General features: G+C 41.6%; 2 protein-coding genes across 4 annotated transcripts; both read left to right on the plus strand.

Moving 5' to 3' along the window:
• The first annotated feature begins 5,518 nt into the window (after positions 1 to 5,518).
• On the plus strand, positions 5,519 to 10,610 carry LOC115752265 (MLO-like protein 3). Its single transcript, XM_048281390.1, has 15 exons — positions 5,519 to 5,899; positions 6,041 to 6,098; positions 6,592 to 6,854; positions 7,021 to 7,137; positions 7,811 to 7,871; positions 8,468 to 8,556; positions 8,654 to 8,728; positions 8,881 to 8,969; positions 9,088 to 9,137; positions 9,236 to 9,276; positions 9,386 to 9,559; positions 9,648 to 9,683; positions 9,787 to 9,854; positions 9,954 to 10,014; positions 10,101 to 10,610. The coding sequence occupies exons 1-15, from the start codon at positions 5,750 to 5,752 to the stop codon at positions 10,449 to 10,451; spliced, it is 1,683 nt and encodes a 560-aa protein (XP_048137347.1). The 5' UTR covers positions 5,519 to 5,749; the 3' UTR covers positions 10,452 to 10,610.
• A 5,662-nt stretch (positions 10,611 to 16,272) lies between these two features.
• On the plus strand, positions 16,273 to 22,160 carry LOC115752207 (auxin response factor 4). 3 transcript variants are annotated; one of them, XM_030690292.2, is made up of 12 exons: positions 16,274 to 17,037; positions 17,127 to 17,183; positions 17,400 to 17,585; positions 17,684 to 17,768; positions 17,845 to 17,935; positions 18,111 to 18,275; positions 19,353 to 19,472; positions 19,573 to 19,648; positions 20,168 to 20,330; positions 20,420 to 21,153; positions 21,233 to 21,455; positions 21,739 to 21,953. In XM_030690292.2, exons 1-11 carry the CDS (start codon positions 16,687 to 16,689, stop codon positions 21,425 to 21,427), a joined length of 2,223 nt encoding a protein of 740 aa, XP_030546152.1. In that variant the 5' UTR covers positions 16,274 to 16,686; the 3' UTR covers positions 21,428 to 21,455; positions 21,739 to 21,953. The 3 variants fall into 3 exon arrangements, with proteins under 3 accessions (XP_030546153.1, XP_030546152.1, XP_030546148.1); XM_030690288.2 differs by having other exon boundaries at positions 16,276 to 17,037; positions 21,233 to 21,423; positions 21,739 to 22,160; XM_030690293.2 differs by lacking the exon at positions 21,739 to 21,953 and having other exon boundaries at positions 16,273 to 17,037; positions 20,420 to 21,133; positions 21,233 to 21,402.
• The last annotated feature ends 41 nt before the right edge of the window (positions 22,161 to 22,201 follow it).

Consider the following 22,201-nt stretch of genomic DNA (forward strand, 5'->3'; position numbering starts at 1 on the left):
TTTCTTGATGGTAAGATGTTGAAAAAACAAACTAAATCTAAAAAAAAACTCTTCCAACAAAATATGCCGAATCAACTTCAAGTCTGCATTTCACGATTGAGGATCTAGCGTAGCTTAAGAAGAGTGTTAACTTTGGAAAATGACGCTACGATCTCGAATATTTTCGGTATAGTACGTGCATCTGCATCTTGGTTTACTACATAAGAATCAGCACAAATCCTAAGTTTTTGCTGCTCTAAATACGGAAATCGCTCCGCAAAAGAAAATTTATGTAATGGCCGTTGATTAAACCGGCTAATATGAACAAAATCATCGGGCCGTGAACATTAGTCAAGTCGAGAAATTCTTAACTAGAGGTAGGTCAAGAACCCGTCCCCTTGGGTTTCATTTCACTACTCCCAAAACCGCGGCCGTCCCCCTCTTCTGCAGCGACTTCCCTAGCAAGGGGTGCCCAAAAGAGCAGCATTGGAATTAGAAATCAACCCTGTTTCTAGATGGCGTGCCTTTTAAGTTCCGAGGCATTATCACTTGACTGATGACTTCACACTAGTCCTCCTGGGATTGTGCCTGTCGGAGCGAGCCTGCCTAAATCTTGGCACTCGTCCTCGCTTTCGCGACCCCACATGACTGCAACCGCAGGACGAAGCAGGCATGTCGGTAAAATGCTGCTCAATCTGAAAACGCAAAGTCAGTGGAAATTTGGCCAAGGGAAGAGCAAAGTCTGCTGTGGAAACTGAAGATTCGTCGAACTTGTGTTGTGTCTCTCTTACTTCTAGATGAAACATTCAGGAATAAGCTTAATTTCGGATACAGCCGTGGTGGAGGCCTAACGATTTCAAGATCACGTGATAGACGTGACCCGAATTCTATCGAAACGTATTCATGCACTTACCGCGTAATCATCGATCAGTTCTCTTTATACATATGGCACTATAACACAGTAATATCCCACTATACATGCTGCGCGGGAAGCTAAGATTTGTTTATAACATGGAAGTGACCGTCGCATGTCCTATAAGATTTGTTTCTAACATGGAAATGACCATCGCATGTCCCCTCGATATAGTATATGCATATAAAGTAGGATCTTAGTTGAACAAACACAATATACGTGGGAGAATTATTAAAAAACTCATAAATATATTACATTCGTGTCATTTTAGTCGTGAATTCTTTTTTTTTTTTTGGCTAATTGAGTCCTAAATATTTTGCATTTATGCCATTCTAGCCGAAATCGAGGTGACACGACAAGCGTTGAATTTTTTTAATATTTTTTGAATTTTTCTTTATTTTTTTCTCTTTATTTTTTCTTCTTCACTTCCTTCCTCCTCTAGTTGGTCACCGAGGTCCAGCAACCATCCGAAGGCGAGGGCCGCCTAGATCGACCTCGCCGGCCTCTTACAAAGCTTCCCCCCCTAGCGAGAGTAAACCTCGCCTAGCCATGGTGAAGCTAACCTCACACTTAGTGAGGCTCGACTCTTGCAAATCTCACACTTGGTGAGACTCGACCCTTACCGTCGTTGGGAGAGGCTTGCTTTCGCTAGTGGCGACGGGGGACCTCGCCGATCCTGCCGACCCATGCCTCTAGCCGGAGGAAGAAGGGAGAGAAGAAAAAAGTTGTCAATGTCGGTATTGACCAAGGCACGTTCGTAATTTCTAATCAGAAGTGGCTAAATAGACTAAATTGACATAAATGCAAAAGGTATAATATTCAATTGACAGAAAAATGTTTAAGATTAAATTGACATAATTCAATAAATTTATGATGTTTTTGATAATTTTTCTTGATATACGTCATGAAATACCGTTATACAATCCTACCCTTCTTTCATCAGGAATATGTACGAATTGTCATTGATCGCATAAACGTGTCCGGCTTCGACTTAGCTATCCAAGGGTTAATCCAACGAAGAAGAGAAATGGTGTTGAGTAGCCTTAAGTCGAGTTGAGGGGAAACCAAAATGCTTCGTTCACGAGTTCTGTTAGAGTTGACTCGGAAAAATCTCCGCTGAACGGCTGCTAATGAACTGTTTACTTCTATGGGGGAAAAAAACAAAAAAAAAAACGCTGTTGACTCCTGACATAGCCAAAGGCCACATCACTACTATTCCTGATCTGAATTTGATAAAGCATAATAGAGCCCCTCTCTCTCTCTCTCCCCTCCCTCACATTCTAGTCCTGCACGTGTAGAACTTTCTAAAAGTCAAAAAGGACATCGGCAATGCGACGAAATGAAAAACCCTTTATGATGGTTTTTCATTTACTATGAGATTAATAACATATATTATGAGTCATAAAAATTAAATAATTAAAAATTATCACGACGTTTATTCATTCAAAAATTTATGGCCTACGGCTATAGCATGTTGTTATTCTCACAGTCATTCAAAGACTGTTATGCTACTAAATCCATCACGAAAAGGCTCAAAAATAGACACGAGAATCGCGACGCATGCTTTGAAAAATAAACTACCCTTTAACGTATCCTGAATTATCAAACTAGTCAAATTGAGCTAGTCAAACAACTGTATAGTTTTGTTTGTGGGGGGTGCAATAACTGGTCGGGCAAGTCATGGAAAATTAACCCTCGTGCCAGCTTTTGCAGTTAATTTTAAGTGCCAACATGGTAGGAAGGGAACTGAACTAAGGTATTTGAATAATCAGTTTAAAGAATCTCTAATTTTAATGCTTTGAACAATGGTCAACAAAGATAGTGTCTCCTCTAGGTGAGGCTTACCCCAGATGTGACGCACCAAAAATTCTACCATGCGTGCATCCATCACAAGTTGACACGTTCAACATTGGATGGCCAATCATTCAACTTCGAAAACTAAATGGCAAAGAACGAGCGAAAACGACATCTTGATCGATACCCTTGATAGGGGGCCTTTGGACCGCGACCTCGCTTATCATGATGCTGGAATTCGTCCGTTTTCGATTTGAAAATCACATAATGCTGAAAATCACTTAACACTTAGAATTTTGCTGCTCAAGGTACACGTCATTAAGATAATTTAATTGAGAACTTATAAAAAAAAGCGGAACTATTTTCATCCCCGATTTGGCTAAATCACTCCTTTTCTTTTATTAACTTACTAAAATACCTCATCTTCCTCTTCAATTTATGTTTCTTTTTTTGTCAGGCTAATCCACATAACTGCTTTTATTTTTGTTATCTCTCTCACTAATGCCATAATATAATCGCTTCTTTATACCCATTAACGTGGTCAATTCTAATGTACGGTTTCATATTATTATTCACGGTAAATTTCTATTTATGACAGTTTATGAACACACAATTATTTGCCTTTTTTTTTCCGAATAGTGTGAATGAAACTATATTTCAAAGCCAAAAATTAAATGTCAATTTAATTGTTGAGCCGATCTTGATAAAAACTCGAAAAGAAAAGTTGATTAAAATATGGAAAAGGTTAATTTGTTAAAAAATATTTATATTTAGATCATATCTAAATATTAACAAAGAATAAACACATAAAAGAAAAAAAACATGAAACTTCTTCCGACTCAGCTCATGCTATGATTTGACCACAAAAAGAAAAAAAAAAACTCATCTTATGAAGAAAGTAATTAATATCGATTATAAATTCAATCTTATAGCAAGTGGATCAAAGTTTTCAAACATGCTTAAAACTTTCCCCTAAGAAAATATGATACTAGTTTGAAAGTGCAAAATATGTAAATAAATTATCAACCCCATCTTGCAATTCATATGAAGATGTGAAAAGCTCAAAAGAAAGCACAAATCAACCATGTTTAACTTTAGAAACCTACAAATTTTTTCGAAAAAAATTTGCTAGATAATTGATTGAATTTAATTTTCAACTTTGAAATAAATTTTTTCTCAAATTATTCCATAAAAAATAGGCAAATTGTGTGTTCATAAGTAACGAGAAATTGCAAACCTTTTATACAACTTTTGTAATTAAAAAATGAGACCGTAATTAAAATAACGACCTTCTTTAGGCAAAGCAATAGCATGATACATGATAAGATGATACTTTATTAGATGTAATTTGATATTTATATTGTGAAATTAATTTAAGAGAGAGAATATAAATAAAGAAGTTATGTTGGTTAGGTTGATGAAAAAGAAACAATAAATTAAAGAAAGAAAATGATATTTTAATCTGTCGATTGAAAAAAAGAAGAAACGACTTAACTAAAATGAGAGTGAAAATAATGTCGTCTCTTATATAATTATTACGTTTTCTCAATTCGCACGAAAATTCAGACGTTAAATTTTATTTCGCCTTCACAGAACATGAAGATATTATCAGGAAAAGGTGAACGAGTCTTACGATGATGCTTCGATGTTGGACAAAGCACCATGGTTTTGAAGATTTTTACTGTCTTCGGTTTCCTTGTCAAACCTTTTACTGGATCAGAATTTCTAGGTTTAGCATCTCCTTACGTTAGGTTTCCTAGCAAACTCAACAAGTGTCAATTTTGACGCCCTTGACCCCGTAACGGTTCCTTCATGACAATTAGTCACGTGCTCGATCTTTCCACGTGTGCCTTTCTGATTATTAATGGCTGTGCGGAGGCCTTTTTTGTATGAGCCTACATCTATTGCGCCCAAGATGTCATTCTTCTCCATAGAAAGAAGAGGTGAACGGAAATACTCTGTGACAATAATTTCTTTTCGCCTATAAATTTAAGTTTTTAAATTGAAATTAACATGGAATCGGAGTCAGGTTCCGCCCCGATTTATTCCGGCTATGCAACTTTTGTTAATCAAATTCCACTTGACTTGCAAGTAAGAAGAGTTTTACCTTAAACGTTTTTGGATTGGACATTCTAATACTAATTAAATAGCTTTTCTCTGAATCTCCTCACAAGAACCGATTGCTTGATTAACATAAGCATTATAGGAATTAGATGAAATCTCCGCCGATATGACTTTTTTATTACATGCAATGGGCAATTTACCTTAATTCGACCAAAAGTAGAATGAGCATATTTCCCTTTACTCCCTTTTTGTCGCCACGACATCGTTTGGCTTTTCTAGACAAAAATCCCAGTTTGTCGACCCCTCCTGCACTCGTCAAGAACAAAAAGGCAGATAACAAGCTTCTTCAACTCCAAATAAAGATTTCTTAACTCCTAATTCTAGATCCTACCTGCACATGTAGAAACCTAGTTGGACCAACGCTTTCATTTACCAATTAACGTACGTAGTCAATATCTTTTTCATCACGTAAGCTTTTCAATTTTTTTTTCTCTTTGGGATGTCGAAGCTCATTTTTAGTAAACAAAAATTTTCGGCTAATGAGATAATCCATCGATCGATACTAGTCAAAACTCGGATTTGCGGCTTTAAAGGGAATCTTGTGCACTTATAGAGAAGGAAATCGAGCTTATATCGTGCGCCGGCGGTCCACAACATTATGTTAGGTTTCAATAATCATACTATAGGGTTTTAATTGATTTTAGGGCGTCCAGAAAAACCTAACTATCTATCATTTAATGGGGGAAGGAAGAAAGGGCCCCACATGCTGACTAGACATGAACGTGTCAAAGCGCACAGCATAATGGAAAAGACCTGCGCCTGGTGCTAACTTGCGTGGACTCCTCCTCTGCCAATGGCCGAGTCTCGTTGCTGTTCGGTTCCTCCCGGGTCCCAAGTCCAAACCCAAGATTGAACGCTTCTCGACCACTTCCACTATAAAGACATGCCTCGAGAGTCTCCAAATAATAAAAGGAGCTTCCTCATCAGAATCAGATAGTTATGGCCGGAGGAGGAGAAGGATCAGCAGCAGCAGCAGCTGAAACCACTCGCTCTCTGCTAGACACACCCACATGGGCTTTGGCCACTGTCTGCTTACTCTTCATTTCTATCTCCATCTTCATCGAGCACTTGATCCACCTTCTCTGCCATGTAAGTCCACCTATCCTGTAACTCGATGAAGAACCAGAGAAGAAAGAAGAGAGAGGGAGGATGAGAAAAGAGAAAGCATTTGAAGTTAGAAGCTCGTAATGGTTAACTTTTTGTCTCCTTTTGGTTCTGTTGTTCTTGCAGTGGCTCAAGCGGCACCGGAAGACGGCGCTGTTCGAGGCCGTCGAAAAGCTCAAATCAGGTAAGGCTTCTTCAGTCCCTCGTGTCTGAGGCCATAGTTGTATATCCGAGGTTACCTACGCCAAGATGGAAATGTTGATCTGCTTGAATTGGCTGTGTCTGTCCGAATTCGAAAGAGTTCGGTGCAAATAACATTTGTTCGCGGGGTCATGAGAGTCGATGCGACACTGAGTGTAGTTTAAACGCATGTTGATAAGTTAGCTACAGAAAATGCTTATTGAAATATATGGAAGCGCCAAAAATGTCCACGACTGGGCGAGGCGGAAACGTGTGGAGATCTGAACATTGACTGATAATGGCAGTAATCATCTCTTTTCCCCTGGAAAGATTTCTTGTGTGCTTTGGCCAGTTTCCTATAGTACTTTGAAACACACCACACTGATTAATGTCTGACTATTTATACTTCCAGATGCATTTTACTACGTCAATCCTAATTGTAAGTTCATTGCCTTTTTGACCGTTTCCTGGCTTGGGGCTTGTTCAATCTGTCACAGTGCTCATGCTTCTGGGCTTCATGTCTCTCATACTGGCCGTGACGCAGAGAGCCATCTCCAAGATCTGCGTCCCAACTAGAGTCGCCAACGAGATGCTTCCATGCCGCAGAAGCTTGCTCACCAAAACCACCAAATTAAAGCACGGGTTCGGCCGGACTCTGGCTGCCGAAGACGTCCTGAACGGTGTTACGTGGCAAATGGAGAGGAGATTGGCCGAGAGGGAGCGGATATTGGCCGAGAGCGGCGATTACTGTGGTTCTAGGGTACGTGCGCATGTCCGATCACATACTTCATGCCCTATGCGATTGAATTCTTTTGGCGATAGAGATTTACTATCATTATGACGGCATTTCAATCACAAATTCTCGGCAAATGGGTAAGACAAAAAGATCCCTTTTTTTTAAAGTTAGCTATGCTGGAATGTGGCAGGGAATGACCTCGCTCATATCGCAAGAAGGCCTCAACCAGCTCAGCATCTTCATCTTCGTCTTAGCAGTTATGCAGATTATCTACAGTGTTCTCACCATGGCTCTGGGAAGAGCTAAGGTATCACAGTCGCGACTCCACAGCTCCTTTCCTTTTTTCCTAGTTTCTCTTTTTGACTGTTTAGGTCAAGAATTTGGAAAGCGTCTTTATCCATTTTATTCAGGATCGCAGCCCGTTCTTTTTCCACGAGTCAAAAAAGTATGCAAAAGAGTTGAAGACCAAAAAAAAAAATAAAGATAACAAAGAATATAGAGTCGTTTTTTATGGTCATAGAACGAAAAAGACAACCTATCTGTCCAGAATTTCTTCCAAACCACACGATGCATAGACCAAATTGTGTGGTCCTTAGTTGCTTACACTCAGTTCTGTTGGTATTTAATAAGCAAGCATATGTTGACCTTCCGAACAAGATTTGCGGACATATTCAAACCTAGTCCACATTCCACGACACCCCCCATCAATCGATTGTCCGATTCGGGGTGCGTGTTTGTCATCTTGCAAGTGCAAGCTACTGAAATTTCCGCTTCGAAAACAGAAGGGTTAAGGGAATTAGATCAGTCAGAGCCCGAGCAAATGGGGGAACTTAGGGCCATCGCCATTCCCACTTGCTTCGCTCGATCGCGACTTTGTCGTTGAGGAAACTTCTTTTTTTTTTTTTCCCCCTATTTTCGATAAGCAAAGTCGGAATTTGTCACTGATCAAATGGAACTGTTTCTGCATGCTTTATTGGCAGATGAGGCGATGGAAAGGTTGGGAGAAAGAGACTCAAACGGTGGAGTATGAAGCAGCTAATGGTAATACGCCAAATGAACTCTCTTTTAATCTAAATTTGTCTCTGCTTACAAGTCAAAATCGCGCTGCCTTTTTGGACCAACCTTCTTCTGCAAAGCCTCTGTTTTCCCCTCTGTATCTCGAAATGAATGGCGCTGTCCCAGCTCGTCGCTGTGAACCAAAGTCTTTTTCCCTTCTGTCTTGTTTGCTAATGTCAAGTGTCAATGCTATGGGGCCTCGTCGGCAAAGTGTTAATGCAAAGAAATGTCACTTTCCTAGCGCATGCTAATTGACAGAAACAGTAAATTCACGACACAGATCGATAGATGCGCCGTTGTCGCTTTTAGATTTTTTATGAGGTCAGCAATATTGGGGGACCCGGATCGGTAGATGCGTCGATGTCGGTTTTAGATTTTTTTATGAGATCAGCAATATTGGGAGTCCTTAGATCGGTTTGCAGAACTTGCACTCGTATTGATCTTGTCCACGAATAATCTCTCTTTCAGGTACGGCATGACACAAGATTTAATTCGTTTAAGTAATTACCAAAGGCGACATTTTAATGTTGGGTTAATACGCCGATAGGGTTGTGATCGTTTGTTTCTGTTTTTGTGAGTAGATCCGAATCGGTTCAGATTAACAAGACAGACCACGTTTGGGCGTAGGCACATGGGAGCTTGCACGGAGACATCCCTGCACCTGTGGACGGTGAGCATGCCGTGCCCTGCGGTCTCCTCCTTAAACGACCGTTCGTTTGATGTTTCTTCTCCTTCTATTAAACTTGTCTGCAAAATTGTTGGAACAGAAATGCTTCTTCCGGCAGTTCTTCCACTCCGTCGCCAAAGTCGATTATCTCACCTTGCGCCACGGTTTCCTCTCGGTACGCAGACCCATGTATCTCGTCTTAATTTCCTCTTATCTTTTCATTTAAATTTACACAGAAAGGAAGAAGTAAACCGAGAGGTCAAAGTCAACATGGAAATTTAATGCTTCTTTTTGTCTTTTTTTGTTATATATTTATTATGTTTGTAGGCCCATTTGTCGTCAAATAAAACATTCAATTTCCAAAAGTATATACAAAGATCCCTGGAGGATGACTTCAAAGTAGTCGTTGGCATCAGGTTGAGCACTTACCATCTTGATTTCCTTATAACTTCAATGCTCGACAATTTTGGCTAGTCTCGTATTTGTCATGGAGACCAATCTAACATGTTCTTCTTCTTTTTTTTCCATGAACAGCCCTCTCATGTGGTTCATTGTGGTCATCTTTATGCTCGTCGACCTGCACGGTACGATCAATGTCCTAAGAACATCTTTCCTGAATTCATCTTCTTCAAAATATTCAGCACCTTCGTATGTTGCTGATGACTGTAAATGACAACGACAGGGTGGCACGCGTACCTTTGGGTGTCGTTTATGCCTCTAATGGTACTTAGCCTGTGATTCCCCCTTTTTTTTTTGCCTAATGTTTTCCGGCTTCTCATAATTTCTTGTCCTGAAAACTTTGCTGTAGTCACTGAAATCTCGAATGTTGCAGATAGTGCTGGTGCTTGGGACTAAACTGGAGGTGATAGTAGCGAGGATGGCGCTTCAGCTCCGAGACCAGAGCGCTGTGGTCAAAGGAACGCCGCTGGTGCAACCCAATGACGATCTCTTCTGGTTCAGCCATCCAAAATATGTCTTGACACTCCTGCACTTCACTTTGTTCATGGTAATGACTCGCCCTTCAATGAAGGACCCTTCTTTTGCTAATAGCATTTCGCCGACCGGAAACCCTAATTCTCATTTTCTTTTCTCAGAATGCATTTGAGCTTTCTTTCTTCATTTGGGTCACGGTACACGGCTCTCTTCTCTCCGCTCCTCATATTACAGAATTATTTTTCGTTCATTCGTCGTGAAAAACTGATGCCTGATAGCCTGAAGCTCTATATCTTTCAGCTGCAATTCGGGATAAAATCTTGCTACCACGAACATTTGGAGATAATCATTGTTAGGGTGGTGTTACCGTAAGCTCCCACAATTCCCTCTCCATTTTCCATGACTACATACATATGAAATACTGATGCTTCTGGTCTGAACTCACCAGTTTGTGCGATATTTTCCAGGGTTACTGTCCAAGTCCTTTGCAGTTACATCACTCTCCCCCTCTACGCTCTCGTAACCCAGGTACCATTTCGCCTAATCTCGACATAAGCACAACCTAATTTGTGAAGTAATCTTGACATCCCTGGCATCTTCATCTTGACCTCCAGATGGGATCGCAATTCAAAAGTGCAGTTCTGGAGGAGCAAACGGCGAACGTGATAAAGCAATGGCACGCGGGAGTGAGAGAGAAGAGGAAGAAACAGAAGGGGGATTCGAGTAGTCATGGCCGAGAGGACTATTCATCGACCACTAGGTATAGCGAGACGACGACCTCGGACATGTCTTCCTCCCACCATCGAACGCTCACGTTTGCTGAGTTTTCCAGCACGGCCGAAATCACCGAAGAATGTCAAGAAAGCGGCTCCAATCGTGAGCTTGGCCGAAACGTTGAGGCCCCATCTGATTTCGTGCAAATAGAACTGTCGCAACAAGTGACCAAGGACCATGCACAGGCATAGAGCAGAGAATTAAGTATACATAGGCCAATTTTGATGAAGCATAAACAAGAGCCTTTTTTTTTTTTAACTAAAGGAAAATGATGGTTTGATTTCCATTGATTTGTAAATTTGTACATCGCGATGGAAATGAATCCTCCATTTTTCATCTATTATAGCTTTTATCATCGCCCGTTCTAATGGAAGATATTCCATCATCCTTACATAGAAAAGAAAGAAGTGTGGCAATCGAAATTTTTTGTACACGTAATTATACTTTGTGCGGGAAAGTGCGGGGAAGCGCATTTCAATTTGATTTGAACCATCTTTGGCTCGAAACAAACGGAGAAGCTCACAACCAGAGCATAATGTACATCCAAATTCTAGCTCGAAACTGAATTACCACTAATTCTAAGGCCTAGAGCTGGAAGCGATCTTAGAAACCAATCGCGCTGTAGTTAAGCTACGACATAGCAATTGATAAGCATAGTCCATATCTAAAGCCAACACCAAATGGACTGGTAGGAACAGAACCTTGAAAGGTCCAAGTCTTCAGATCCGGCCCATAGCAAAAGTTAAATTTGCTTTTGCTTTTCTTTGTCGTTTCGTGAATTTAGCTAACATTTTCTGATTTTGCGATTTCCCTTTTGTTTTTTTGCCCTCTCTCCTTTCGCTATGAATCATCAGTTCATGAAAAAACACGCCCGACAAAAACGTCCGTACGATTGGACGTGGCCTTCTCAAAGTTATCGAAACATGTCGGCCTCCTCTCTCGCTCTCGGATCCGTCAAGTCCCCGACTTGGACGAGAGCACTAGGGAGGCCGACACGGCTCTCTCGGCCCATGGCGGCCCCCACGAGTCGGGCGATCGACATGGGGGAAACGAGACCGATCTCGATTCGATTAGCGCCTAATCGATAGCACGGCCGATTAAGCACTTGATTAAGATGTTCCAACCGCAATTTTGGCCAATTAGCTGCTCAATTATTCGAGCCGGAATTGCACCACCAGCTCTTATCCTCCTCAAGTTGTGTATGGCCCAACACGATGGTCACATCAAATTTTCTTGGCGACAAGATTTTTTTCGATGTTTTTCCTTCCCTTCCTTTTCGGTCGTGAGGCGACCAATCACAAACTATGCATTGTTTCATGCGGGAGTTGGGTGCCACCGAATGGCAACATCGACATTAAATGAGGTTGATCCTCGGTCGCAATAACGAGAAACCAAACCCTATGAGGACTTCGAACCAATTGCGATGGTCCGCCCGCTCTTGCGCTCTCCTATTAGCGGCTCGGCCCAACACCGAAACTCGTTCGGCTCACAAAGACGTCGGTCAAAACACGAGATCATATCTAAACTTTTAAGGACGAAATATCGAGACGATGAAGAAGCCCAGGGGTCTTGTTCGGTATTGGAAAAATCTTGGTTGAGCAACACCTTTCCAAAGATCAAAGACGTTTCGTGGATTTTCCCGATTCGGCGAAGGAAATCTAAGCACGGAAACGCTAATTAAGGGTGTAATCCGGACTGAAAAATGACGAAAGGAATGTGACCTCCCAGCTTTTGGAGACCGTCCACGAGGGTGGGGAGTGGGGGAACTTTGTTAAAAGCTGCGCTGGGCGATGGCAGTGATGCGAACCCCCAAAATTGCAAGTTCGCAATCATGCTGATGCCATATGTCTCCCCGCTTTGGACCCACCTTCCTCGACTAACCGCTTTTACGTGGCATCAAAATCTTCGGACTTATATTCATGTGACACGTTTATCATCCATCAAAATTCTATCGAATAAAATTCGGGTTAATACGGCTTCATTTTTATTTTACTTAAGTCATATGGGTCTTACGTCAACATCGCTTGCCTTCCGTCATCGTCCATGTAGTTAGATATTTAATGAGGCTCATTAATATTAACGGAGGATAAACGTGTCGCACATGTACATGTCTGGAAGTTTTGATGTTACCAAAATGAAAATTTAGAGTAAATGAGCCGCAACGAACATAGTTTAGGGTTTTTTTGGGTTTTTCCCCATTGAATTTACCGAGTTTTCTATTTCGGATCGGTCTAAATCCTTAAAAAAAAAAAAAACACCCTCAATTTTAGGTCCAATATTAATTTTTCCCTAAATCATCAATTTTCACTCTAGCCCCATGTCTGTCCCTTAGGTTATGGACAATGGTTTCTTCAACACCGTCAACACCGGGAGGCCGTTGTTATTTCATACGAAGGTAAGAGTATTGGTGAATATGCGAGTTTTGATATGGAACCTCAATCTAACCCTAATGTTTATTATTGTGAAGATACTAGTGGTGATTTTTGAACTCTGGATCAAATTTTGGACTATAATGGGAGTTTGTGATATTTTCTCGGAGAAATTAAGTTGGAGCTAAAATTGAGATTAGACCCGAAAGTTAAGAGATTTTTTTAGAGAATGAAGCCATTTCAAAGCAAAATTTTCTTTCTTGGGCATGACTTGCCAAAAGCTGCCCCTCGTGCAATACATCTCGAAAAACATTTCATGTTTCATTGAAGCTCCTCTTTGCTAGAAATCTCATGATTGATTTTCCAGAGGAGATAATCACATGCTCAAAAAACTAAATAAGATGGACTTAAGAACTGTGAATTCACTTACTCCTACTAAGAAAGTGCTTCGATCTGTTGACGAAGAGCATCTGATTTCATATGACATTCAATCCCGCATCGAGATTCAATCAAGACCACCCGAAAAAGCTCCATCCGTCATGGTCCGAAGATGGACAGCCGCACCGTAATCCCTCGATGAAAGGGGTAAAATCGTAGCTTTCGGTTACGAAATAATCTCTAGTCTCTTATAGACCAACTCAAGACCACGTTAGTCGACTTGTTAAACGCATGCAAAAACAATTATGCTATGGATTGTATTACTAATCATAAGGGAAGAAGGGCTGAAAAAATTATCAAAGAAAGTCTTAAATTTATTCCATTTTTTTATCGAGAAAATAAGGTATTTTGCAAAACGCGACTGTGGGGACGTGAAGACGTACGGCGAAGGGTGAGCCCAACATCGGTGCGCAGGGCGTTTTGCGTCGGCGGGCGTGGCGGTCGCCGCACGAGAGCGTCGGGGGACTGGGGATTTCGTCGCGGCTTAATAAAGAAGGGTACGGCAAATGCGGGCGATCCGAATCCGCTGCTGCTTTTTTGCCCTTTTCGGGTCGGGAATTTCACTTTTCACTTTTAACCCCTCGCCCTCACAATTTCCCGCGTTACCCACGACAAATTTTAACAGTGAAACATGCGAATTTCGATTTATAACACTAGTGTAATTGTCGGTGAAAGAACGAGCGCCCACGCATGTTGGTAGCTCTTCTCTTTCTTTTATTTCTTTTTTCTTTTACTTTCGCTCTGGACATGTCGGGGTCGGAGGGATATGTTCATGTGCCGAGAGTGTCGTGCGGTTCTTGTCACGACCGAGAGCAGCAGTAGCAGCAGCAGCATGAGTCTCGAGGGACGCTGGGAGCAATAGCGACGGCCCATGAACTCCCTCCTTTTTTTTTTTATCCTTTTGTCTGTTGTTTTCTTCTTCTCTCGTTTCGTTTTCTCGCTTTAAAACACCATCATCTCCTTTCGACTCTCTCCCTTTCTCTCTCTCTCTCTCTCTCTCTTCTGCACTTGCTGTAAACTTCTGCGAGGCGAACGCTTCAGGATCAGCATGGCAATGTCGCCAAGCCAAAGCTCCGTGAAGATGATGGGGTGGGGGGTAGAGAGAGGGTGGCTTGAGAAAAAAGAATGGGGGGCGTATGAAAGAAGGTGGGGGGCTGATAGTAAAAATTAAAAAATTATGGGGGCAAAAGCATAAAAAAGTTAAAAAAGAAGGAGAGAGAGAGAGAGAGAGAGAGAGAGGGGAATGAAGGGAGTGGGGCTTGAGATGCAGCGCCAAAGGCGCAGGCGAATTGATAGGACCGCTCGCCAACGTCAGTCCCTCCCTCTTCGTCGCGTGCGCTTCATTCGTCACTATTTCTTTCTTACTCCCTCTTCTTTTTACTTATTTACTAATTCCCCCCCATCACTCCCCTGTTTTTTCCTCAATTTTTCTTTTTTAACTGTCAGTTCTACGACGACGGAAGCAAAAAAGAATTACCGCACAAGTAGGATTCAGCGACCGACAAGGAAAAGAAAAATATTTTATCTTAACTTACGAGGTGATGGTGAGAAAGGTAGACCGTATGTCAGAATCGTATAGTAGCGTCCCACGCATGGGATGAATCATCGGAACTTCGGCTCTTGCATTGTTGACCTACGCTTCACACAGTGTCTTGACCCGACTTGTTGGCGCCGACGTACCCTCGACACGTCCATAGTTTTTAATTTCGATACATCCACCGATAAAAAAGTTTGAACAGAAAATATTATACCCTAGCAATTTATCTTGAGTACATTTTATTTTTCCTCTCGAAAAAAACCGACGAGTCCATTCATTCATTCAATATTTCAATAACGTGTTTGATTTACATTATGAGATTAGACATTTAAGACGTAAATAAAGAATTGCACCGCGGATGGAGCTAAGTGATCTAGCTATAATGAACCGTAAAAACTATATTTTCACCACACACACACACATCCAAAAGGTGGTAAAAGGTGATTACTTTACAGGGCTTTTTCTATTCGTTTTCTTCAGAAGCATAATCACTCCCATATACTTAACGCATCTTGGTAGCTTTATCTGAAAAAACCAAAGTATTTTTCTTTAGATTCTGGGTTAATAATCAGGGGATGTGTGCGCGCGTGTGTGTTTTTTTTCCCACTATGATATCATCCAACTTCCGGCTTCAATTACTGGCTATTCTTGATGTCCAGACAGCTCTCTGGCTCCAGTTAATGCAGCTAATCATATTTCCACAGTATAAAATACTGCTAATGCATCATGCGTTGATTAGATTATTTCCACTTGGTCATCTAAGTGTGATAGTTTTACAGCTATTTCCAATTGTTGGTTGCTTCGAAAAGTGTCGAGGGACATGGCAGAAAAAGAAAGAAAGAGGCATCTCATTCCTTCCATCATCACCTAAATTAGAAGCTCTCAAGGCCTCAGCTGCATAAAGGAAATGGAAGAGAGAGAGAGAGAGAGAGAGAGGGCTGTGTGTTTAACAGTAACGCGCCCGGAGGAGAGAGTAGAGAAGGGTGTCTGTGGGTATTACAGAAGGAACAAAGAGTGATGAGACAAGAGAATGGACTGGTTGGGCTCTGAGTCACTGAGTCCCAACAACTAACAACACCACCCGGCTCGCCCCACCTTGGTTGCTGCCAAAACCCCCTCTTGACCCCACCCCTTCTCTTTTGTATTCGATATTAACATTCAACTCTCTCTCTCTCTCTCTCTCTCTCTCTCTGATATGTCGAAGCGTGGACAGAAGAAAAAAAACAAACTTTACTTTATTCAAAATGGTCCATTTTCTTGGACCAGTTTCTTTTTGTGACCATTTAAGTGGATACATGTATGATGCCTTCTTTTGGGGCTCTAAAGAATGGAGTTGAAGCTGGGGTTGGTTGGTTCTAATGCAGTTGCGCTTGTTATTTAAATGAGAGAATACTTTCAGTTCCATAAAATTCCCCCAGTAGAATGAGCTATTTGTGACTTTCTTCATGCTGGGAATAACTTAAAGGGGAAAAAAAATTCTCACTTTTTGTTGCATTGAACAAAAACCAACCTTTTGTTTTGTCTTTGTGGAAAGCTTAATGAGTACAGTCACAGGAAACAATCAAAAGGGTGGGAAAAAAAAAACAAAAGGAAAAAGTTGTTATTGAGCATGAAAAAGAAAAAGTTAAAGCTAAGGCAACAAAGCAAAGTAGTGTGGGTTCTGTACCGTCTTGGCTTGTCCCCCCACTGAACACAGTCTCTCTCTCTCTCTCAAATTGGGCTTTTTATTTTTAATTAAAGAAATTCTTTTGGCTTTTGTTTGGTGCTTCCCATGGATATGTCTGTCTGCTGCTACTTCTGCTCCCTCATAACAGTACCTGCAAATGGAGGAGGAATCACTCTATGATTTCCTTTGCTATTATTTGCCTCACCTCCTTTTTTCCTTTCTCATCTTCCACTTACTCATTTTTGTCCAAACAATTCAGTCCTCTTAATTATGATTTGAGCTCATTTCCCACTTTCACGCCCTCCTGATTGCTCAAAGGTTTCATCTTTCTTGATGTTCCACTCTCCTCTCAGCAAAAAAACTGGATTTTTGGTTGAGCTCGTGTTGAACGTCAATTGGAAGGAAAGTGGGTGTTCATGGAAATTGATCTGAATCATGCAGTGAGTGATGTAGAGAACGCCGGCAATGCATGTTGTGATGGGCATCGTGAGAAGGGCAATGGTTGTCTCCACTGTTTGTCTTCCACTTCTACAAACTCTTCATCATCATCCTCCTCATCCACTGTGCCTTCCTCAATCTACTCTGAGCTCTGGCATGCTTGCGCTGGACGACTCACCTCACTGCCCAAGAGAGGGAATGTGGTCCTGTACTTCCCACAAGGCCACTTGGAGCAAGTTGCCTCAGCTTCTCCTTATTCGCCCATGGAGATGCCCACCTTTGATCTTCAGGCACAAATCTTTTGCAGAGTCGTGAATGTTCAGCTACTGGTGAGTGCTCCCTGCTTTTGAAGTTCTCTGGCAGATGAAAACGTTGCTTCTTCACGTGCCTCTCGCCAATTGCACTTTCTGTTGCACAGGCTAATAAGGACAATGACGAGGTATACACTGAAGTCACATTGCTTCCTCAACTAGAGGTATGCGTTTCTTAAGCAACCCATTCGCTTAATCATGTGTCATTTACTTTTCATATTTTTGGAGGTAGGGGTATTGTTACACTATAGCTGGCTCTATAGGTGGCTTTCTGGGTAAGAATTTTGTTTCAGGGATCAAGAACAAAAATGTATTGCTCTCTTGAGTATGGCACAAATTCTGTTTCTAATGCAGATGACGGACTTTCATTTACTTTGTAGCTGGTAGGGTTGGATTCTGATGGCGGAGCTCTTGAGGAGCTGGGGGTAGATGAGAATGATATTGGAGGATCACCTCCAAGATCAACCCCTCACATGTTCTGCAAGACACTCACAGCTTCTGATACTAGCACCCATGGAGGGTTCTCTGTCCCACGTCGAGCAGCTGAAGACTGCTTTCCCCCTCTGGTATTACCGTGATGTTCTGTTTTAGCTTCTTTGTTGCTAGGTTCCTCCGGGTTTTAGCAAGAGCTCCTTGTACAGAAGCTGAAGTCTTTAGGTTGCAGGACTATAAGCAGCAAAGGCCTTCTCAGGAACTTGTCGCCAAGGATTTGCATGGAGTCGAATGGAGGTTTCGCCATATTTATAGAGGTAATGTCTTGAATCTCATAGTGTAAATGCAATTTGATGTCCAAGTTGTTAAAGGTAGGTGTTTGCCGTTCCTCAGGTCAGCCAAGAAGGCATCTACTTACCACAGGATGGAGTGTTTTTGTGAGCCAAAAGAATCTTGTTTCTGGAGATGCGGTGCTTTTCTTGAGGTGCATATGCTGATTCCTTTGTATTACTCAACTCTTTGGACAGGATAGTCAGCAATAGTCGTGATACTGTCACTTGTAGAAAGGATGAAATGTCCAGTCAAATTTTCTGAATAATGAGCTTACAAAGAAAATCGCGTTCCTGTCCTTTGACTATATGTCCACTAAATCATTTTAGGGGAGAAGATGGTGAACTGAGATTGGGGATAAGAAGAGCGCTTCGACCAAGAAACGGTCTTCCTGCTTCAACTGTCAGTGACCAGAATCTGTGCCCTGCCATTCTTTCAGCTGTCGCTAGTGCTGTATCCAGCAAAAGCGTTTTTCATGTATTCTACAGTCCAAGGTAATTGTAACTCAGAAATGATGGATTTTTCAATTTTGTGGTCATGACCCTGGACCTATTTGTATCACCCCTTCAATCGAACCCGTGCAATATTTGACTCACATAAGACCAACTTCTTATCAAGAAAGAGAGATCAAAAAATTAATCTTATGCTTATGCAGTCTAAAATGTTGTTGTGATGCTAAAACTGAGTACAAGCATTTAAAATGAGGATTACTTTTTCTACCAACATAGGGAAAAGATCAAAAGGGTTTCATTGTTGACTGTGAGAATCATATTGTGGCATGTTGCTCTTTATGAAATGCCGGTTGAACAATGGGTTAGGTTTTGATCCCATGAGTCTATTCCAACCTCAGCCGAAGAGAAAAGGTCGAGCAGTGAAAAGTGAAGAAAGATTGTGGAGTTGTGTACAATACACAATTATAGGGATTGTACTTGTTGCAACAGGACAGTGTAGTCTTAGATTGGGACTCACTCGGCAGTCATACAAAACGGCTAAGATTTTACGTATTATTGACTTTTGACCATTGCAAGAACTTGATAGTGTTGCCAACAAGGCAGTGGCTGATTATAATATTTTTTTCAGAGAAATAGTAGCAGCCTTTGAATTTACAGCATCAACCATAGCTGTGTGTTCCACTTTCAACTGAGAATCCTGAGGGCGAGAGATCTCACATGTGGTCATTACCTATAGTCTGTGCTTGGAATAGTTCGTCATATGAGTTCCTTTGTAGTCTCATGTACACAGATTGGAGACTGGTCGATCTTTCAGTGTAGTTGAATCACTGGATTCTTAAGTATTAGTTGCCAAGAGTTCCATGTCTTACCATTCAAGTGACATGCCTTACTTGGCTGTAGGCCTATAACTCTGCCATTGACTGTACAAGGGTTTCATGTTCCAGAAATATCAAACAGGAGCCTTTACTCGAAATCGATTCTCTCTTCTTCATTTACGCTTGACTTGTAAATGTGTTGACCTTTGAGAACACTTGACTTGTAAATTGGTGCGACACTTGAATGGGGTATACTTCCTTTCCAGGCAACTATATTTGCTTTCTGATAAAATGGCAAATGCAGGGCAAGCCATGCAGAGTTTGTCATTCCCTATCAGAAGTATGTCAAAAGCATCAACAACGTGATATGCATCGGGACAAGGTTCAAAATGAGAGTTGGCGCAGATGATGCACCGGAAAAGAGGTTTGTCTATGGCAATATCACATGGCGGAAATAATCTCTGTTCTTACTTTTCAAGCCACCTAGTCTATCTGAATGCATATTCTGTTCGGTTGTTTTTAAGGTGTACCGGTGTAGTGACTAGGATAGGCGACTTGGATCCGTATAGGTGGCCCAACTCAAAATGGAGATGCCTAATGGTAAGCATTTGCTGCCAGAGATATGGTTGGCTGAAACATCAAAGTTTGCTTCTTTTGTATCGATTGCCATGTCAGCCGTTCTTTCTGGTGATGTGAGTTTGCCATTTCTAAGTAATCTCAATTTTCTTACTCCTGGCTCTCCTCTTCAAGTCCCATTCTTGCATTTTTCCTTTCTTTATATAGCTACTTCCGCCGCTTTATTAGTTGAAGAATGTGAATAATGTCTGTTAAAATTTCTCTCGGATAGATTGATCCTCTCTAACCTATTCATGCGTAGCTTTAAGGACAATTTCTGATTGACGAGCTCTGGTTTCTCTTGTTTAATAATGTCCATGGCAAACTTATGTCTCAGTGCTCTGCATGGAATTCGAATTGCTAGAGCATCCAGCATGTGTTCTTGTATCCAAGGGGTTGACTTTCCTGGAAACTGGGGTCTGAGCATTATGTGCTCGCACTAGGATATGAAGAATCTGCTGTACTTGTAGTCTCATGAGATGATAATGTCTAATGATTCAACAGGTTCGATGGGATGACGATATCATGAATAGTCATCAAAATCGGGTCTCACCCTGGGAAATTGATCCATCTGTTTCTCTCTCACCTTTGAGCATTCAGTCCTCTCCAAGGCTCAAAAAGCTGCGGACTAGTCTGCCAACAACCCCGCCTGTCAACCCTCTCACTGGTAAAAGAAAATAAAATTTGAGATAGCAAAAAGTATAATCCTATATATCTTTCCCTTACCTGTCTTCATAATCTTTAATTTGCTTCCAGCAGGAGGGGTCGGGCTTTTGGACTTTGAGGAGTCTTTGCGATCCTCTAAGGTCTTGCAAGGTCAAGAAAAGTTGCATTTGGTATCACCTGTCTGTGGACGTGATGCCCTAAACTGTCAGGTTGATTTCGAGCAATCCCCTGCACATCAGGGTCTAGCATCTGTTGGGGTAGAAAAGGCCAACAATATCAATGAGTACATGACGGCTAATGCCCCTGGTTATGCAGGCTTTGTGGAATCCGATAGATTTCCAAGGGTCTTGCAAGGTCAAGAAATATGCACACTGAAGTCTTTAACGACGAAACCCGAGTATAACCTAGGTGCCTGGGGGAAATCCAGTCTTTCATGCAGTTCTTTCAGTGTGTATCAGGCACCCAGTTACCATTTCGATCCAGTGAAATCATCCGAAAGCCTTCAGAAAATGTATTTTCCGTATAATGACATCCTTAAATCCGGCCAAGATCGCACAAGATGTTCCGATTCAACCAATTTCCTCCGAGAGGTTGCCTCCGTTAGGTCATTGAGGGTTCAGAATGAAGCGATTGAAAGGACCAAAGTTGATGTCAGGAATCTGGAGAGCATATGCGCTTCTCCCAATTTTGGGGACAGTCAAAGAGCTCAGACAAATGGGAGTATTGGTAGCCTCTTAAGTGATTGCAAACTATTCGGTTATCCCTTGACTGCAGAAGCACCTACTTCTACCCCGCAAAATTCTGGTAAGAGGAGTTGTACCAAGGTAAGATGTTTTTTAACATTGATTTCGTACGTGGCTTTCAATTGAATTCTCTTGCTAATGACATGAATTAATATTGAAGGTTCACAAGCAAGGAAATTTGGTGGGACGAGCCATTGATCTCTCGAGGCTGAATAGTTACGAAGACCTGCTAAACGACCTGGAGCGACTGTTCAGCATGGAGGGGCTCCTGAGAGATCCTGACAAAGGTTGGCAAATCTTGTACACCGACAGCGAGAATGATGTGATGGTTCTCGGGGATATTCCATGGCAGTAAGGGCACTCCTGTTAAATGTCACTTTGTGGTATAATGTTAGTCAGATGCATCACTTGCTCGCACTACATGCCTGATGATTCAGCATTAGAAGTTTCACACCTGAGAATTTTCCTGTCTCGATTGTCGTCAAAAGTTTCTAGAACCGTTCGAATGCTTCAAGACAAATCCACTGCACATGTATGACTAGAGGGTGTGGATTTGATTTCAAAGAATCGCCTACGAAAGAAGCTAATGGACAACAATAATAATGTAATGATAACGTCCTGTCCTCTAAATCTGTCATCTTATGGATAGCATTCTTTTCCATGCAGTGAGTTTTGCGATGTGGTGACGAAAATACACATCTACACCCAGGACGAAGTGGAAAAGATGACTACGGGGATGATCAACGACGATACTCAGAGCTGTCTGGATCAGTCACCGCTGATTATGGAAGCATCGAAGTCATCTTCTGTGGGCCAGCCAGATGGTTCACCTACCGTCGTTAGGCTTTAATGTTCAAGGTTTGCTGTCTTCCTATGCATGTCTTAACTAGAATAAGCTTTGAGATGTTCAAGGTTTGCTGTCTTCCTATGTATGTCTTAACTAGAATAAGCTTCGAGATGCCTGACCTTTTGGTGGCATAAGCACAATACAACGATGTCGAGTTCCGGACCAAAAACACGATTCAGCCTCCATGTTGTAGTACTTGGAGCCATTCAGGCTCGGTAGTGTTAATCGCTGTTTGTGTGTGTGTATCTTTTGTAAAAGCAGTTTCTTATTGACTATTGCGCA

This window comes from Rhodamnia argentea, chromosome 6, assembly GCF_020921035.1.
Source record: "Rhodamnia argentea isolate NSW1041297 chromosome 6, ASM2092103v1, whole genome shotgun sequence".
NCBI classification, from domain to species: domain Eukaryota; kingdom Viridiplantae; phylum Streptophyta; class Magnoliopsida; order Myrtales; family Myrtaceae; genus Rhodamnia; species Rhodamnia argentea.

Excerpts from the sequence above, each read along its gene's own strand:
- LOC115752265 (XM_048281390.1), top strand. The coding sequence starts at position 5,750 with ATGGCCGGAGGAGGAGAAGGATCAGCAGCAGCAGCAGCTGAAACCACT. Across the intron at positions 6,855-7,020 it reads GCGATTACTGTGGTTCTAGG|GGAATGACCTCGCTCATATC; the intron begins GTACGTGCGCAT and ends GGAATGTGGCAG. Across the intron at positions 7,872-8,467 it reads GGAGTATGAAGCAGCTAATG|ATCCGAATCGGTTCAGATTA; the intron begins GTAATACGCCAA and ends TTTTGTGAGTAG.
- LOC115752207 (XM_030690288.2), top strand. The coding sequence starts at position 16,687 with ATGGAAATTGATCTGAATCATGCAGTGAGTGATGTAGAGAACGCCGGC. Across the intron at positions 17,038-17,126 it reads TCGTGAATGTTCAGCTACTG|GCTAATAAGGACAATGACGA; the intron begins GTGAGTGCTCCC and ends TCTGTTGCACAG. Across the intron at positions 17,936-18,110 it reads GATGCGGTGCTTTTCTTGAG|GGGAGAAGATGGTGAACTGA; the intron begins GTGCATATGCTG and ends AAATCATTTTAG.